At 45.2% G+C, this 20,000-nt stretch overlaps 1 protein-coding gene across 1 annotated transcript in view; it reads right to left on the bottom strand.

Annotated features, from left to right (window-relative positions):
- sema3d (sema domain, immunoglobulin domain (Ig), short basic domain, secreted, (semaphorin) 3D) overlaps positions 1–20,000 on the bottom strand; it is a 39,478-nt gene that overhangs the window by 16,560 nt on the left and 2,918 nt on the right. Inside the window, exons 2-9 of the mRNA XM_030790466.1 lie at positions 16,336–16,496; positions 11,018–11,080; positions 10,760–10,879; positions 10,537–10,630; positions 10,023–10,151; positions 7,000–7,142; positions 5,010–5,124; positions 4,465–4,534 (exon numbers count right to left, since the gene is read on the bottom strand). Coding sequence (XP_030646326.1) covers positions 4,465–4,534; positions 5,010–5,124; positions 7,000–7,142; positions 10,023–10,151; positions 10,537–10,630; positions 10,760–10,879; positions 11,018–11,080; positions 16,336–16,496 — 895 coding nt within the window. The remainder of the gene's footprint in view (positions 1–4,464; positions 4,535–5,009; positions 5,125–6,999; positions 7,143–10,022; positions 10,152–10,536; positions 10,631–10,759; positions 10,880–11,017; positions 11,081–16,335; positions 16,497–20,000) is intronic.

The following is a 20,000-nucleotide window of genomic DNA, read 5'->3' as shown; positions in this document are numbered from 1 at the left end:
GTGTTTGGTCTATAGTGACTGTGTGAGCTGGTGTGTGAGAGGGTCTGTATAGTGTGGGTAGTGTTTGGTCTATAGTGACTGTGTGAGCTGGTGTATGAGAGGGTCTGTATATAGTGTGTGTAGTGTTTGGTCTATAGTGACTGTGTGAGCTGGTGTGTGAGAGGGTCTATATGGTGTGTGTAGTGTTTGGTCTATAGTGACTGTGTGAGCTGGTGTGTGAGAGGGTCTGTATAGTGTGTGTAGTGTTTGGTCTATAGTGACTGTGTGAGCTGGTGTATGAGAGGGTCTGTATAGTGTGTGTAGTGTTTGGTCTATAGTGACTGTGTGAGCTGGTGTGTGAGAGGGTCTGTATAGTGTGTGTAGTGTTTGGTCTATAGTGACTGTGTGAGCTGGTGTATGAGAGGGTCTGTATATAGTGTGTGTAGTGTTTGGTCTATAGTGACTGTGTGAGCTGGTGTATGAGAGGGTCTGTATAGTGTGTGTAGTGTTTGGTCTATAGTGACTGTGTGAGCTGGTGTATGAGAGGGTCTATATAGTGTGTGTAGTGTTTGGTCTATAGTGACTGTGTGAGCTGGTGTGTGAGAGGGTCTGTATAGTGTGTGTAGTGTTTGGTCTATAGTGACTGTGTGAGCTGGTGTATGAGAGGGTCTGTATAGTGTGGGTAGTGTTTGGTCTATAGTGACTGTGTGAGCTGGTGTATGAGAGGGTCTGTATAGTGTGTGTAGTGTTTGGTCTATAGTGACTGTGTGAGCTGGTGTATGAGAGGGTCTGTATAGTGTGGGTAGTGTTTGGTCTATAGTGACTGTGTGAGCTGGTGTATGAGAGGGTCTGTATAGTGTGTGTAGTGTTTGGTCTATAGTGACTGTGTGAGCTGGTGTGTGAGAGGGTCTGTATAGTGTGTGTAGTGTTTGGTCTATAGTGACTGTGTGAGCTGGTGTGTGAGAGGGTCTGTATAGTGTGGGTAGTGTTTGGTCTATAGTGACTGTGTGAGCTGGTGTATGAGAGGGTCTATATGGTGTGGGTAGTGTTTGGTCTATAGTGACTGTGTGAGCTGGTGTATGAGAGGGTCTGTATAGTGTGTGTAGTGTTTGGTCTATAGTGACTGTGTGAGCTGGTGTATGAGAGGGTCTGTATATAGTTTGTGTAGTGTTTGGTCTATAGTGACTGTGTGAGCTGGTGTGTGAGAGGGTCTATATAGTGTGTGTAGTGTTTGGTCTATAGTGACTGTGTGAGCTGGTGTATGAGAGGGTCTATATAGTGTGTGTAGTGTTTGGTCTATAGTGACTGTGTGAGCTGGTGTATGAGAGGGTCTGTATAGTGTGTGTAGTGTTTGGTCTATAGTGACTGTGTGAGCTGGTGTATGAGAGGGTCTATATAGTGTGTGTAGTGTTTGGTCTATAGTGACTGTGTGAGCTGGTGTGTGAGAGGGTCTGTATAGTGTGTGTAGTGTTTGGTCTATAGTGACTGTGTGAGCTGGTGTGTGAGAGGGTCTGTATAGTGTGTGTAGTGTTTGGTCTATAGTGACTGTGTGAGCTGGTGTGTGAGAGGGTCTGTATAGTGTGTGTAGTGTTTGGTCTATAGTGACTGAGCTGGTGTATGAGAGGGTCTGTATAGTGTGTGTAGTGTTTGGTCTATAGTGACTGTGTGAGCTGATGTATGAGAGGGTCTGTATAGTGTGTGTAGTGTTTGGTCTATAGTGACTGTGTGAGCTGGTGTATGAGAGGGTCTATATAGTTTGTGTAGTGTTTGGTCTATAGTGACTGTGTGAGCTGGTGTATGAGAGGGTCTGTATAGTGTGGGTAGTGTTTGGTCTATAGTGACTGTGTGAGCTGGTGTATGAGAGGGTCTATATGGTGTGTGTAGTGTTTGGTCTATAGTGACTGTGTGAGCTGGTGTGTGAGAGGGTCTGTATAGTGTGGGTAGTGTTTGGTCTATAGTGACTGTGTGAGCTGGTGTGTGAGAGGGTCTGTATAGTGTGGGTAGTGTTTGGTCTGTAGTGACTGTGTGAGCTGGTGTATGAGAGGGTCTGTATAGTGTGTGTAGTGTTTGGTCTATAGTGACTGTGTGAGCTGGTGTGTGAGAGGGTCTGTATAGTGTGTGCAGTGTTTGGTCTATAGTGACTGTGTGAGCTGGTGTGTGAGAGGGTCTATATAGTTTGTGTAGTGTTTGGTCTATAGTGACTGTGTGAGCTGGTGTGTGAGAGGGTCTATATGGTGTGTGTAGCGTTTGGTCTATAGTGACTGTGTGAGCTGGTGTGTGAGAGGGTCTATATAGTTTGTGTAGTGTTTGGTCTATAGTGACTGTGTGAGCTGGTGTGTGAGAGGGTCTATATGGTGTGTGTAGCGTTTGGTCTATAGTGACTGTGTGAGCTGGTGTATGAGAGGGTCTGTATAGTGTGTGTAGTGTTTGGTCTATAGTGACTGTGTGAGCTGGTGTATGAGAGGGTCTATATGGTGTGTGTAGTGTTTGGTCTATAGTGACTGAGCTGGTGTATGAGAGGGTCTGTATAGTGTGTGTAGTGTTTGGTCTATAGTGACTGTGTGAGCTGGTGTGTGAGAGGGTCTATATGGTGTGTGTAGCGTTTGGTCTATAGTGACTGTGTGAGCTGGTGTGTGAGAGGGTCTATATAGTTTGTGTAGTGTTTGGTCTATAGTGACTGTGTGAGCTGGTGTGTGAGAGGGTCTATATGGTGTGTGTAGCGTTTGGTCTATAGTGACTGTGTGAGCTGGTGTATGAGAGGGTCTGTATAGTGTGTGTAGTGTTTGGTCTATAGTGACTGTGTGAGCTGGTGTATGAGAGGGTCTATATGGTGTGTGTAGTGTTTGGTCTATAGTGACTGAGCTGGTGTATGAGAGGGTCTGTATAGTGTGTGTAGTGTTTGGTCTATAGTGACTGTGTGAGCTGGTGTGTGAGAGGGTCTATATAGTGTGTGTAGTGTTTGGTCTATAGTGACTGTGTGAGCTGGTGTATGAGAGGGTCTGTATAGTGTGTGTAGTGTTTGGTCTATAGTGACTGTGTGAGCTGGTGTATGAGAGGGTCTGTATAGTGTGTGTAGTGTTGGTCTATAGTGACTGTGAGAACTGGTGTATGAGAGGGTCTATATAGTGTAGGTAGTGTTTGGTCTATAGTGACTGAGCTGGTGTATGAGAGGGTCTGTATAGTGTGTGTAGCGTTTGGTCTATAGTGACTGTGTGAGCTGGTGTGTGAGAGGGTCTATATGGTGTGTGTAGTGTTTGGTCTATAGTGACTGTGTGAGCTGGTGTGTGAGAGGGTCTGTATAGTGTGGGTAGTGTTTGGTCTATAGTGACTGTGTGAGCTGGTGTGTGAGAGGGTCTGTATAGTGTGGGTAGTGTTTGGTCTATAGTGACTGTGTGAGCTGGTGTGTGAGAGGGTCTGTATAGTGTGTGTAGTGTTTGGTCTATAGTGACTGTGTGAGCTGGTGTATGAGAGGGTCTGTATAGTGTGTGTAGTGTTTGGTCTATAGTGACTGTGTGAGCTGGTGTGTGAGAGGGTCTGTATAGTGTGTGTAGTGTTGGTCTATAGTGACTGTGTGAGCTGGTGTATGAGAGGGTCTGTATAGTGTGTGTAGTGTTTGGTCTATAGCGACTGTGTGAGCTGGTGTATGAGAGGGTCTGTATAGTGTGGGTAGTGTTTGGTCTATAGTGACTGTGTGAGCTGGTGTGTGAGAGGGTCTGTATAGTGTGTGTAGTGTTTGGTCTATAGTGACTGAGCTGGTGTATGAGAGGGTCTGTATAGTGTGGGTAGTGTTTGGTCTATAGTGACTGTGTGAGCTGGTGTATGAGAGGGTCTGTATAGTGTGTGTAGTGTTTGGTCTATTGTGACTGTGTGAGCTGGTGTGTGAGAGGGTCTGTATAGTGTGGGTAGTGTTTGGTCTATAGTGACTGTGTGAGCTGGTGTATAAGAGGGTCTATATGGTGTGTGTAGTGTTTGGTCTATAGTGACTGTGTGAGCTGGTGTATGAGAGGGTCTGTATAGTGTGTGTAGTGTTTGGTCTATAGTGACTGTGTGAGCTGGTGTATGAGAGGGTCTATATGGTGTGAGTGGTGTTTGGTCTATAGTGACTGTGTGAGCTGGTGTATGAGAGGGTCTGTATAGTGTGTGTAGTGTTTGGTCTATAGTGACTGTGTGAGCTGGTGTGTGAGAGGGTCTATATAGTGTGTGTAGTGTTTGGTCTATAGTGACTGTGTGAGCTGGTGTGTGAGAGGGTATATATAGTGTGGGTAGTGTTTGGTCTATAGTGACTGTGTGAGCTGGTGTATGAGAGGGTCTATATGGTGTGTGTAGTGTTTGGTCTATAGTGACTGTGTGAGCTGGTGTATGAGAGGGTCTGTATAGTGTGTGTAGTGTTTGGTCTATAGTGACTGTGTGAGCTGGTGTATGAGAGGGTCTGTATATAGTGTGTGTAGTGTTTGGTCTATAGTGACTGTGTGGTGCTGAGTTTACCTGGTGGTCGTGAAAACTCCATACACCACTGGACTTCTCTCATCTCTTGACGGCAGCAGAAAAATATCCTCTACAGAAGACACACACACACACACACACACACACACACACACACATACACAGTTGAAGCCTAAAGAGCATTCTTTCATTCTTTTGTCTGATCTTGTGACTACTTCTTTTCAAACAGGTAGAGAATATGTTTGTGCCTAAAGTCTGTCTGTCCATGTACTATCAAGATCTAAGTGTCCTCACTTGTATGGCAGTAAAAAACATTTACAACACAATGTTCTGCAAGTCATGACTTTCTGAGACCATTTCTCCACCACGGGCTGTGTGGTTTTTTAAAACCCAAATGTGCCAAAATATTATGGGTCGGTGCTATCAGTCTGTAACCACAGTAATGTGTGTGTGTGTGTGTTTGTGTGTGTGTGTGTGTGTGTGTGTGTGTGCATGTCTTTGTGCACGTGTGTGTGTGCGTGTGCGTGCGTGTGCATGCATGCGTGCATGTGATTGTGTGTGTGTGTGTGCAGGACTGTGATGCTTACGGAGTTCGTTAAAGTGTGTGTCCACTCCATCGGGTCCAGGGATAGAACACACCAGCCTGGCCTTGAGGAAGGTTGTCCACTTATTGGTCAGACTTCTCAAACCACCTACATCATTCTGTCACACACACACACACACATGCACACACACACACACACACACGCGCGTGCACACACACACACACACGCAGCAGGATGTTTCAAAATCACAGGTGTACTGCTTTAATAAAGCATGACATTTTTATTTTATGGACTTCATAAATAAACACACATTAAACGGAGAGAGGGGGAACATCTGTGTTTGATCAGGCTGGTCCTATTTAATGAAGACAGGCCAGCGAGCATTAATTACTGACAGACAGACGGAGTGCGAGGGGGGGGGAGGGGTGGATGAGGAGGCTCTGGGTTACGGATTCAGGCTCTGGGTAGCGTAGCTGTTTGTTGTGAGTGTGTAGTTGTGACAGAGTGAATGGGTTTGGAGAGGAGAGAACCTTTAAGGACCCTTCAGAGAATCAGATCCTTATTATTCAGAAAGGACAATACACACACACACACACACACACACGCACGCACACACAAACTCTCACATACCACACACACACGCACACAGACAGGCATGCACATGATCACAAACATTTGCAGACACAAACACACACACACACACACACACACACACACGAAAACACTCATATGCCACATTCACACACACTCATGCACATACACAGACCAGTTGAGGGTCATTCTCTTAACCCTACTAAAAACCCTTATGAGTCATACATACACACACACACACAAAAGAGAGGGGAAAAAAAGTCTTAAAGTTTTTAAAAGTGGTGTTTTCAAAATCCTCTTAATCTTCAAAGATTCCCTCTCATCCATTTTCTGAGCAACCCAGTCAGGAATCTAGCCTGCTCTAGCTTTACAGCTTACTTCCAAAGCAGTAAAAACCCAGTCTGCCCGGGCCCCGGAATGTCGCAAGAGAAGTCGGAATGTTTACAGTGAGTTTAGCCTGGGAGAGAGACGGAGAACAAAGTCCCGCATCAGCAAGTTACCTTAGGCATACGCCGTGCCACGTCTGAATAACTCAATACGTTATCAACACCTCAGCAGAGACTCAGAGACTGTGTGTGTTATTTCTGCATGCCCTGCTGTGTGTGTGTGTGTGTGAGCCCAAAAATAAGGTCTTACAGTAAAAAAAACAACGAGCAGACACTGTCTAAAAGCAGAATATTCATCATTCTTTATCAGAGGGGCATTATACACAGCACTGAACTATCTCACCCAGCTGTGTCTCACTGCAGCGTATCTGTAGGCTGTGTTTGATCTCCTCATTATATTGTGCATGAAGACGCGAAAGATTTATTCACGCAAACAGAGACTGTAGTCCAAAATGCGGGACTTGAACTGGCACGTGACAATTCAGAGAAGACATCTCTGTGAAATTTCCTGATTGGGTTATCTCTGAAAACCAGATCAGTCATTTCTTTATGTGTGTATGTGTGTTCATAGTTATTCACATCTTAATGATTCTGTGATTTTTCCTTTAAAGAGAGTCTTTAGCATCTGTGGTAAGCTGTGCTTTAAAAGACAGGGGCAGGGCTGAAGACTAAGTCTCAGAGGTGTCTGTTTCAGGCTGTGGAGACAATGCAGGTACTGAGCACTGTTCTCCTGAAGCACAAAGAGACAGCTCCCCTGTCATCACCCACAATGATTTACACACCCACTGCATCCCCATCAACCCCCACAGGGCCACGCTCTGATTTACCCCCCCTGTCAACAGTGGTTTGGCCCACTTTCAACACATCCACTAGAGGAATGTACCAGGAAGTTTCTTCTCCTGGGGGAGTGCAATTAAAAACCGTCCAACACTCCGTAAAAGGGACAGAGATGAGAGAGGAGAGAGGAGAGGGATGGAAGGGTTTTTTTGTGCTTTTTGGAGAGCGTGGGGGGGGGGGGGGGGGGCACGCGGCGTCTTTGTCTCAGGGGTACTCACCCTGCAGACCCGGGCCACGCGGGACAGAAGGCTTTTATCTGCCGTGGAGCCGTCCAGAGACGCCTCTCGGAAGAAGAAGTAGATCTTGTCATCGTCAGGGTTGTATGTGTCAGAGATGGGGTGGGCGGAGATAAATTTGGCCTCTGCAGAGAGAGAAACATCCGTGCAAGGGTTTACTGATCGCCCCCGAATGACGAACTACAAAAGCGTTTATGAGTCATTAGAAGAGCTCCGGACAACTTAACACAAAATCTCATAAAGCAAAGACAGACAACAACAAAGAGTATAAAGTCTCCAGTGCCCGTGTGTGTGTGTGTGTGTGTGTGGGTGTGTGTGTGTGTGTGTGTGTGTGTGGTGTGTGCATGTGTGTGTGTGTGTGCGTGTGTGCGTGTGCGTGTGTGTGTGTGTGGTGTACGTGTGTGTGTGTGTGTGATACCTGTGTGGAGTGTAGAGCTGTGTGTGGGTGTGCGTGTGTGTCTGTGCGTGTGTATGGTGTGTGTGGTGTACGTGTGTGTGTGTTACCTGTTTGGAGTGTAGAGCTGTGTGTGTCTGTGCGTGTGTGTATGGTGTGTGTGTGTGTGTTAACTATGTAGAGTGTACAGCTGTGTGTGTGTGTGTGCGCGCGTGTGCTGTGTTGAATGTGTGTTGAATATACATGCCCGCTGACTACAATAAAGACTACATTGTATATGTTTAGTCTCTTGCCAACATTACTCACAACCACTGTCAGATGAAAAGTGGTATATAATTGTATTCTTAACATTACCTTAACCTTTGGAAGTCAGCTTAAACCCAAGAGAGAGTACAGCTCTACTGAACCAGCATGAATTTGGTTCTTGCCTTGTGACAAAGAGCCTTTGTACTTTACAGTGGGTACCAATTACTATTACCCTGGGAGAGAGAAGAGCAGAGAAGAGAAAAGAGGAGAAGAGAAGAGAAGAGAAGAGAAGAGAAGAGAAGAGAAGAGAAGAGAAGAGAAGAGGGGAGAGGAGAGGAGAGGAGAGGAGAGGAGAGGAGAGAAGAGAAGAGAGGAGAGGAGAGGAGAGGAGAGGAGAGGAGAGGAGAAGAGAAGAGAAGAGAAGAGAAGAGAAGAGAAGAGAAGAGAAGAGAAGAGAAGAGAGAGAGGAGAGGAGAGGAGAGGAGAGGAGAGGAGAGGAGAAGAGAAGAGAAGAGAAGAGAAGAGAAGAGAAGAGAAGAGAAGAGAAGAGAAGAGAAGAGAAGAGAAGAGAAGAGAAGAGAAGAGAAGAGAAGAGAAGAGAAGAGCTGTTTTGGGGTATTCCTGTTCTTGGCAAACCAAACGCTGTGTGTCTCCAAAATAAGCAGACATGAGACATCTGGGGTGGAGACCTGTAACACAGTTGTAATTGTGTATTGTGTGTGTGTGAGTGTGTGTGTGTGTGTGTGTGTGTGTGTGTGTGTGTGTGTGCGTGCGTGCGTGTGTGTGTGTGTGTGGAATGTGTTTGCAGTTGAGAGAGTGTGGCACGAGATCTATGGTGTATGCATTTACCATGGAAACATAATAAATATGTCAGTGATTTTAGTCATTCTGTGTGTGTGTGTGTGTGTTACCTATATAGAGTGTACAGCTGTGTGTGTGTGTGTGTGTGTGTGTGTGTGTGTGTGTGTGTGTGTGTGTGTGTGTGTGTGTAAGTGTACATGTGTGTGTGTGTGTGTGTGTGTGTGTGTGTGCGCGAGCACGCGCAAGTGTGTGTTTTTCCAATAAGACTGTAATCCTGCGGCAGCCCAGCCAGCCTTTGCCATATAAAGCATGGCTTTGTATCGATGTGGAGATCCTGAAACACACTATAAATGTGTGAAACACACACTGACAGACATCACGTTAGGAAAAGTCCCTGGGCTGACCTAAAATCACTGGCCCTGAGTTTTCCAGACCTGGAAAAAAATCATTTCTGTTTGGCTCTGTCAGTGTCTGGTAGGTAGGTTGTCATGACATCCACATTCAGGAGCAACGGAAGACTGACGGACGGTGTTACAGTCAGTCCATTCATCTGTTTGGAAGAGTACACCTCTCTCACTTTTTAAGAACGCCACTGTTTCATACAAAGGTTTGACAGAACACAGACACAGAAGAGGTTCAACACAAAAACTCTCTAATTCTCTACTTCTACTGCATTAGATGCACTTGATCCAGTTTACAGGTGCTTCAAAGCTTCCCAGTTATACGGTACCCAGTGATAAAAGTGCTTTCAACGTGTTCAAATTATGACGTGAGAGATTACTGTTCTCAAATCCTGTCCATTGTGAATTTCACATTCACAACTCATAAACCAACCAATGAAAGGAGAGTTACTGTTCACAGCACCTAACATCTAATCACATTTTTTGCCCAAACTTGGTCACTCTTCTTGAGAATAACTGATTTTTCCAACACTGCTTTTCAGATTTGTTTGGAGATTTTATGCCAGACTAACTCAGCACTCCCTGCCTAGCCAGAATAGCCTTGTTGATCGTAATGCATGCGTAATGCATCAGTCTTAGTGACTGTGGAACCCTGCAGATGTGTAACATTAGTCTTAGTGACTGTATAACCCTGCAGATGTGTAATATTAGTCTTAGTGACTGTGGAACCCTGTAGATGTGTAACATTAGTCTTAGTGACTGTGGAACCCTGTAGATGTGTAACATTAGTCTTAGTGACTGTGGAACCCTGCAGATGTGTAACATTAGTCTTAGTGACTGTGCAACCCTGTAGATGTGTAACATTAGTCTTAGTGACTGTGGAACCCTGCAGATGTGTAACATTAGTCTCAGTGACTGTGCAACCCTGTAGATGTGTAACATTAGTCTTAGTGACTGTGGAACCCTGTAGATGTGTAACATTAGTCTTAGTGACTGTGGAACCCTGCAGATGTGTAACATAAGTCTCAGTGACTGTGCAACCCTGTAGATGTGTAACATTAGTCTTAGTGACTGTGGAACCCTGTAGATGTGTAACATTAGTCTTAGTGACTGTGGAAGCCTGTAGATGTGTAGTTTCCCTGTTAGCGAGTGTGGAACCTCACCGTTGATCCAGTAGTCCTCAGAGATGTCTGTGCGGATGTAATGTTGGTCAGGAGGTGGACCAAGGGACCGGGTAAAAGTTGTGTCTTTTCCTAGGAAATCAGACGCAGTACCAGCATACAGATACTGATCTGGTGGAAGAGAGACAGAGAAAGAGAGTTCAGAGAAAGTGAGCTAGCACAGATAACAAGATTTAGTAATTCAGTGTCAAGAAGAGATACTGAGTACTCGGTTCAGTTCCTCTAGACTGACGTCAAACTAACAACTAATGATTATGAACCCGACTAAGAGCAAGTTACGCACAGAGAGTTAGCATTCTGTGTTTTTCATGAGCAGCAAAAGTTTTTTTTTTCTTTTTCTTACAGTGGGAAAAAAAGTAGCTGTGACTGTCCTGTTCCTGGGGAAGAGGAACAGACTAATTATTTTCACACACACACACACACACACACACACACACACACACACTCACACACACACGCACTCACACTCACACAGAATTATGCAGAACTGTCTCACCTGTCAGTACTGAGGTGAAAGGCTGGCTGGGGTCAAAGGGGCATTTCAGCCTTCCAGACTCCACACTGTTACTGATGAGCTGCAACCAGCTGGCCTACAGATCAACACACACACACACACACACAGTCACACACACACACAGAGGCAAACACACACACATTACACTGAAGAAGTGCCCCGTGCCACAGTCAAAATGAGCCTTTAGCAAGACTTCAAGGCTGACCTCTTTAGGACCTTTGAGCTCAAGAAAGGCACAGGTGGGGTGGAAGGCCCCTGTGCCACAGGCATAGACATGGGTCCGGTTATAGAAATGGAGAACCCGCACAAAATTAGCACACTCAGTCTGAAAGAGAGAGAGGGGCAGGGGCAGGTTTGTAAACACACTGCAGAAAAAAATGTACTTTTATAAAAAACAGTACATTAACACACTGCCACTACTTAAATGTCGTTTTGAAAGTGACAGATTGTCTCAAAAACTCACCACAGGGTTTTTACCAGCCAGTTTGCATGTCTCCACTCTGTCTCTGGGAGCAGGCCAGTTCAGCTGCAGCAAAACACACACACACACAGACACACACACACACACCTTGACTATTAATATTAATACAGCCTAAGAAAACTAACACAGCTCAGAGAAACTATTCACAGCCTTTCATTAACACCCCCTGGTCTTATGTCGAAACATCTCTTAATGTGTGTTAATGTGTGTGTGTGTGTGTGTGTCTGTGTGTGTGGGTGTGGGTGGGTGTGGCTGTGTGTGTGTGTGTGGCTGTGTGTGTGCGTGAAAATGATTAGTCTGTTCCTCTTGCCTGGCTACAGGACAGTCACAGACACATAGTTCTCACTGTACATTCTGCCAAACCCGACGCCTACTGCACAAAGAGCTTTGAACGAAAGCTCGCTCTGTGACTCCCTTTACATCTGTTTCACAGTATTAGTGTGTGTGCAGTGTTGGGCACTAGCGTCGCCACGAGTAGCGGCGTTACTAGTTTAACTCCATTTCTCAGTGGCGTGGTGGGAAAGTCGCTGTTTTCTGAATCAAATAACTTTTTCAGTAGCGAAGCTCTTTTACTGATCCAGTCGTGCGGTAGCGTCCACACAGGCTCCATTTTTCCCCAGCATTTCCGAAGCTCAAACACAGCAGACCTGTCTGCCGCCGCCTGAAATAAAACTAAGAGTCGGTACGTGACGCCATCGCCATACACGGACGTATATACGTAGCCACAGAAGCACTTCCGTATGACGGCGACATCATGTACCAATCCTTGGGCTGATGCCTACGACAGGGAGGTAAGGCAATACTGACACACCAGTTTGAGTTTACTTCATGGAAAGATGGCAGAGGAAACCTGTAACGCTGAGGACAGAGAGGAATTGACCCAGAGGGCATTGCCATGACCGTACCTTGACAAATACATGAGTTTAACTGAAACAACAGAGAAAAATGATGTGTTCAGGTGGTTACTGTGCAAATCCAAGAAGAAGCTGCTCTCAACTCCCAAGACATCTAAACTTCTCATCTAAACTTCTCATCTAAACTTCTCATCTAAACTTCATCTAAACTTCTCATCTAAACTTCTCATCTAAACTTCTCATCTAAACTTCTCAGCAGTCAACAGCACTGAGGGCAACAATCATGGGTTATTGTTTAATAAAAGATTGAACTGAACTTTACCTGCGAATCTGTTTGACTGACAGTTATACTGATCAGTGAGATAGCACTGACATGGCATGGAGTGTGTGTGTGTGTGTGTGTGTGTGTGACTGTGTGAGTGTGTGTGTGCGTGGAGTTTGTGTGTGTGTGTGTGTGTGTGTGTGAGTGTGTGTGTGCATGGAGTGTGTGTGTGTGTGTGTGTGTGAGTGTGTGTGTGTGTGTGTGTGTGACGATGTGTGTGACTGTGTGAGTGTGTGTGTGCGTGGGTGTATGTGTGTGTGTGTGTGACTGTGTGTGTGTGTGTGTGTGACTGTGGGTGTGTGTGACTGTGTGTGTGTGTGTGTGTGTGTGTGTGTGACTGTGTGAGTGTGTGTGTGCGTGTGTGTGACTGTGGGTGTGTGTGACTGTGTGTGTGTGTGTGTGTGACTGTGTGTGTGTGTGTGTGACTGTGTGAGTGTGTGTGTATGGTTAATAAGGTCTCTTGCCCTAGAGTTTTAGGCTGCTCAGCTTCAAAGCATTGTGGGATGAATGCATCTAACTAGCATGCGTGTCTGTGTGTGTGTGTGTGTGTGTGTGTGACTGTGTGTGTGTGTGTCTGTGTGTGAGGATGTGTAATCAGAGAGGTTTGTGGGATTGCGTGTTACATGTGGAGACATCTCTCAGTGTTCGGGGTCAAAGGTCAGCCATGTGCACGCTAAGCACATAAGCACTTTATTACACATGTGTGCGCCGACAAGATAAGCATTACACGCGCATGCACACACACACACATACACACAAACAGAGGTACTTTTCTCTCTCTCTCTCTCTCTCTCTCTCACACACACACACACACACACACACACACACACACACACACACAAACAGAGGTACTTTTCTCTCTCTCTCTCTCTCTCTCTCTCTCACACACACACAAACAAAGGTATTTTTCTCTCTCTCTCTCTCACACACACACACAGACACACACACACATACAAACACAAGCTTTCATTTCCCTGTGACAAACATGTAGAAATGCTCACAGTAAAGCATCTGCGAAATCTCATGCACTATAGGAGAGACAGTGAGAAAGAGACCACTCTGCATCTATACAGAGAGAGTGTGTGTTTCTTTGTGTGTGTGTTTGTGCGTGCATGCTTTGTCGAGTATGACAGCTGCGAGTTTGATGGGTCTCCATGTGGCTTGTCTCCTGCATCGCTGTGGTGACAGTGATTGGCAGATGTGACAGAGCTGAGGCCAGTAGGAGCAGCATACACTGAATGGCTTCATGGACTGATGTCGTGGGAATGTCTCTCTGTGTGTGTCTGCGTCTGTGTGAGCCCCAGTTTTATATGAAGGCGAGAGAAACGTGAACCATACAGCGGCTCCAACAGTTTAACACACACACACACACACACACACACACACACTCGTAAAATCTCTTAGTCCCTCTCACGAGCCCAACTGACAGATACGATCATATCTCTGCTCTAGTTTAAAACTTTCACAACTTTTCCATTCGTTTATTTTAACTAAGTCTACATTATGCAAACGTAGTATGCACCCACCCACACACACACGCATGTGTGCGCGCGCACACACACACACACACACACACACACACACACACTCTGTGTGTTTATATGAACTCAGTCTCCATTACGTTTGTATCTGCTGCTATAGGAACAATGAGGAGAACAGCAACACTTTCTCAACTTGATTAAGAGCTAAAATAACAAGATACAAATCAAATAAACTTTCAGTAACCCTATACTGCAGCAGACAGCAGCTGAATAAACACACATACACACACAACCATGCACATTATACACACACACACACACACACAGTCAGAAATCATTAGAAATCAACAGCGGCAGAACAAAGGACTAAGGGAGGCAAAACCATACAGTCACAAAAATAAAAATGTGGTTGATGTTCTGTTGGAGAGGAACTGCATGGCTGACTAAAGAAATGAATACAGTTCATTCAGAATTTCAACGCAACCGTCACACACGTACAGGACTGCAACATGTTCTTTCACTCTGTGTTTCAGGAAACATCAGGCCTCATCGGAGGAATCACTTTCACAAACTCATGCATTCTTCAGTGGCCACAACCAGCGATGTAAGAGAACGCCTCAAAAAATGTCTGGTAATTAAATGTCTGGTATTTTGTCTTAAAAAAATATTAATATTTTGTCTTTTGTTTTGTGCCTGCTCTGAAGGTACAAGCAAATCTGACATGGTAAACTCATACATTCCCACCTCTCAAAAATACTAAGAGAATAAAAACTTCTGGCATTTAATATTTTGTCTTAAGCGCAAATTAAATTTATTTACCTGTCGCACGAATCATGCACAACTGGTATTCCATTCTCAGAAGCTAAAAAACTTTGTTTTTGACTGATGCATTATATCTATTTCATTACTTACTTATTTCATTGTCAAATTCATATATATATATATATCCTGTCTGTCTGTCTGTCAGTCTGTGTGCGTGTCTATCTCTGGTTGTCTGTGTGCTGGAGACTTGCCCTCTGTCAGTCTGTCTGCATGTCTGGTCTGTCACTGTCTGTCTGTCTGTATGTCTGTTGTATCTTCACCTGTCTGTCTGTCTGTCTGTCTGCATGTCTATCTCTGTTTGTGTTGGAGACTTCCCCTCTGTCATAATCACTGACTGTCTCGCTTTGGCGCCAAGTTTCTTTTCATCCCAGTTCAAATCAAACCAAGTCTTCTTTTCATCCCAGTTCAAATCAAACCAAGTCTTCTTTTCATCCCAGTTTAAATCAAACCAAGTCTTCTTTATTTCAGTGATGGGACAGAATTCAGGTCACACTGCACTGACAACACTCGTCACCCCCCCCCCCCCCCCCCCCCCCCCCCCTTTCCTTGGCTTTAACAGGTCCTTTAATTCACCTACTGAGGCGTATAAAGATGATACATTTCATTTAACTGATCTCTGAAATCAGCACCCCCGTCTCCAAACTCGTTAAATTCTTTTTACTCCTGGGTGCCATTTTTATGAATCACGCTACCAGACAAATGGGGCTGGACACTTTTTGAGAGCAGCGATTAGCCATATATGGCATTTTAAGAGCAGCGATTAGCCATATATGGCATTTTGAGAGCAGCGATTAGCCATATATGGCATTTTGAGAGCAGTGATTAACCATATATGGCATTTTGAGAGCAGCGATTAGCCATATATGGTTTTTTAGAGCAGCGATTAGCCATATATGGCATTTTGAGGGCAGCGATTATGCTAATTCACGATCCTCATGGACAAGCACTCATTTACATAAATGGGACATCCATCATGTGCATGCAGGTTGTAAATGACACTTTTGTGAAGATACAAGCAAGCATGACGCGACAAACTCCGATACTCCCACCTCGTGAAAAAACGGTGAGAAAGCTAAGATAAGAAAACGAAAATGTCCGTACATGAGACCAATGTGTTGTCAAGCAGTCATTTTTTTTAATTTATTTATTTTTGTTGTTTTTTCAGTCATGTATCTATGACACTTAACTCCACTCTGTTAGTGTTATTACACTTATGGTTGAAATGTTCATGCACTGATGGTGTAGCAGTAAAGACTGACCCGATCTGAAGAAGAAGAGATGGAAAAAGAGAGAAAAAAAACGGCGAGTTGTTAAGTTGTTAAGACTCCTCTGTCCCAGCCCATGACTCGCTGCTCTTAAAAAACGATTTGAAATCTGGGTTAGCTGTCACACTGCTGGAGAGACACACCTCATTTTTTTAGACGATTCCATGGAAAGAAGCCCCAGGTTCAGCCCAAAATGTAAATAACTAGCATTACTCACATGTTTCAGTTCCTGGCCTACAGCAGTGTGTGTGATGTGGTGTGTGTGGTGTGTCTGTGGTGTGGTGTGTGTGTGTATGTGTGTGTGTCTGTGCTGTGTTGTGTGTGTGTGTGTGTGTGTGTGTGTCTGTGGTGTGGTGTGTGGCGTGTGTGTGTGTGTGTGTGTGTGTGTGGTGTGTATGGTGTGTATGTGTGTGTGTCTGTGTGGTGTGTATGGTGTGTGTGTGTGTGTGTGTGGTGTGTATGGTGTGTATGTGTGTGTGTCTGTGTGGTGTGTATGGTGTGTGTGTGTGTGTGTGATGTGGTGTGTGTGTGTGTGTGTGTGTATGTGCAGACATACTTTTCGGGGGTGTCTGTTGAGGTTGTCTAGGTCCAGTAGGTAGACGTGGTCCTTTGCTCCCAGTAACAGTCTGTTCCTCTCCTCATCCAGCAGCAGAGTCTGGAACCGCAGACCGTCACTGGAGCCCAAGAATGACAGCACACTGCCAGACTGGACCAGTTCTGGAATCAGAGAGGGACAGAGTCAGCCACATACACACACACACACACACACACATGAAAAATCCCTTCAAATTGCACACATTTCTATGAGGTTGAGGATGAGCTTGAAAGCACATTTAATCCAGAGGTAAAACTGTCCAGTGTGTGTGCGCGCATGTGTGTGTGTGTGTGTGTGTGCGCGTGCATGTGTGTGTGTGTGTTGAAAAGGGCGTACTTATATTTGCTCATTTTGGAGGACATTTCACTGGAAGTACACTTTTCTGTTGGGGAAGCCTCCTCAACATGGGATCAAAATCATGGATTTCCAATAATAACCATCACTGGACAGATGCTTTCTATAAAAGATATTGCTTTTACTGGTGTGTGCGTGTGCATGTGTGTGTGTGTGTGTGTGTGGGTGTGCGTGTGTGTGCGCACTCGCGTGCGCGTGCATGTGTGTGTGTGTGTGTGTGCGTGTGTCTGTGTGTTGTGTGTGTGTGCACCAGCTAGTCTAATCCCATTCCTCAAACCACCATGACTGAAATTCCTTTAAACTTTCACACCTTTCCATTAAAAGGAAAAAAAAAAGAGATCCTTTTATTTTCTCTTCGTAATGAACCATGGAACCGTGAGCATGTCTGTCTTCTCCGTTCTCAGATTCAGCCCTGATAAAATTTTAAAATCACTTCCTCTGTGTGTGCGTGTGTGTGACCCTCAGTCCTTCACGCTGTGTGTTAGACACATAAAACAAAGCCAAAGTAACAGAAGAAAACATTCAACATGAGATCAGACCAAAGGCATTCACCTGCCTCCAATTACAAACTACGCAAAGACATATGCACACGCACATCTCCTCTCTTCCAAATCCTTCACACCCTGAGGGCTGAGCCGCACACACACACACACACACACATGCACACACACGCACACACACACACACACACACACACGCACACACGTTATCCAGCTCTCTTTACATCATCCCTTAGCTGCTCAGCCAGCTGTGCCCAAACACAGATCAGATATGAGGTGTCTCTGTCAAAACCATGACCGCAGCAGCGTGGATCGCGGATCTGAGTTTCTTCACGCGTGGGGTCCTAAAGTTCAGTGCTTCACACACTCGGCTGAACTCGTAGTGACACATGAAAACATTCCTTTTTTCTAGACGTTTCTCTAAAAGCAGTTTGATACACCTTCAGATAAATTACTCAGACACATCGCTAACAAGATGTCATAACTTCAAAAAGTGTTCATTCTTCACGGATCCGGAGCGATCCTGTGAGACACACGCGTGCTATTCTCTCCGGATCAGAACAATCTGCCAAAGGCATAAACTCATACAGGGTTTACAGTTTGATCAGTTATTTGGCAGAACTTGCTATAACTCCCCTTTCAAATGAAATTTACATTTAACACGCAGCTGAAAAGGAAAAAACCAAAAAAACGCTCGCTCGAACCTAAATCTTCCTCTCACTGGCAGGATTTACCAAGTGATTAACCTCTGAGGTGTGTGTGTCTGACCAAGGGTCACACATGATCAATATTGACGCACACACACACACACACACACATCCTCTCCCACCACGTTAACCGTAGGTTCCTCCCGCTGGCCACGCACTAATCTGCTTCACAAACACTCGTAGCCAGGAGACATGCTGAAAGATCCCAACGCTGCGCCTAAGAATCTAGCACTTTATCTACGGGGATGCCCCCCCAGGGACGTGACCCTCACCTCCCCACACCCCCCCCAATACCCACTCAGTGGCCTCTGATTAACACCGACACTGGAGCTGCTGCCCGCTCTGTGAAAAGACTCAACCTCTCAACCTCACTCACACTCTGCTCTCTGCCGGGAGAGCGTGGAAGAGAGACAGGGAGAGAGAGAGATAAAGAGATAAAGACAGAGAGAGAGAGAGAGAAAGAGAGAGAGAGAGAAAATTTTGTTACAATTCCATAAGTGAGAGTGTTGTTCTTAGTTGTGGCTAAGAGGCTTTCTAACACTTGTCTTCAGTTTCATCAGAAGGGAATTACAGTGAGAGGACTGAAGTGTAAACTTTATTCAGATGTTTAACTCAAATAAACATCAGCGCAATGCTACAAATGACCTGTCGCCAGTGTCTTCAGGAGAATGAACACGTGAATCATTTCAAACGCGGTTCTGCTGAACATCACAGATGGGGAAAACAAACGAGACATCGAACAGAGCTGGACAGATCGATGGGCGGCAGAGACGCTTTAGGTTTGAAATCTGATCTTCATAATCTGATGAGACTATAGGCCAAGACTGAGGTAAACCACACAGCAGATTTCTGTTAGAACTGGGAGGATTCGATATAGTGTTTAACACATACATTCAAGGATTACTAAATTCTGATGAGACTGAAAACACAAATGTTTACCTTACACATAAACATGTGACTAATATCTTCATTAAGTCATTTATCTGAAATGTCACTGCCAACTTTTTGATATAGTACATATTACACGGGAGGCTTATAAGGCAGATTTAGTACTTAATAACTCTAATAGTAATGGAAAATACTGGGTTAGCCTTTTTTAGTATTATTATTATTTTTATTATTATTTTAGTTTGTAGAGTCATTGCCAGACAGGATCTCTCAGCACACACAGTAAATTAACATACAGCTGTGTTCTGTAACCGTTTAGGGAATTTAGTGTCTATTTGGGTATTATTAGTGTGTGTGTATACATGAACACACACTAACACACACATACAGACACACACACAGACTCAGTCACTGGATTCCATATATGTATTAACCTATTTCTGTCAACTGCTACAGAATCTACAGTCCTGACTCAGTGAGGGAGAAAACACAAGGCCCAATGGAGACTGTGAAGACTGAAGGAGAAAGAGTCTTGTCCTGTGTAATAATATTTACGTTACGAAGGGCGACGGTTTGATCTGCGCCCGGCGCGTGGCTCCGCTCTGCTCTCCAGCAGAGACCGGGACTGCCAGCACCCCCACCCCCCCCCAAAAAATCCCCCCCTCCCCCTCCGACAGAGAGGGTGTTTAAATGAGACGGATGAAGAATTAGCGCGCGGGTAAATGGAGCAGTGGAGACATCCATCTCTGGACCTCTGAAGGGAAAATCAAGCAGTCGTCGTCTCTGAACGCGCTGAGCACACAGTGTGCCAGCCAGAGCCCGCGGTCCACCGGGCTTAAAGTGTCGGACTCTGTGATCTGTGCGGTCCGGCGGGGTCCTCCGCGTGGTGGGTGAGAAAAGAAAGCTGTTGTTTGGAGGCGCCTGACGACACGGACGAGGAGACGATGCTGAGGAGGTGTGGGGTGACAAAGAAAAGGAGGAGATGTTTTTGTTTTTGGTTTTTTTTTGGAGGAGTGCGCCGACACACAGATTTCTCACCTCACCGAACTCCACGCTCTCTTCACTCACAACACCAAACATGGAGAACGGTCCACGACGCATTCCACAAATTACAGCATGACGCCGACAAGCTCTTTACATCCTTTTTTTCCACTTTGTAAATGCTGCTTTTTTTAAG

Source organism: Chanos chanos, chromosome 13 (genome assembly GCF_902362185.1).
Source record: "Chanos chanos chromosome 13, fChaCha1.1, whole genome shotgun sequence".
NCBI classification, from domain to species: Eukaryota; Metazoa; Chordata; class Actinopteri; order Gonorynchiformes; family Chanidae; genus Chanos; species Chanos chanos.
The sequence above is the reverse complement of the archived record's forward strand: the minus strand, read 5'-3'. Positions and strand labels throughout refer to the sequence as shown.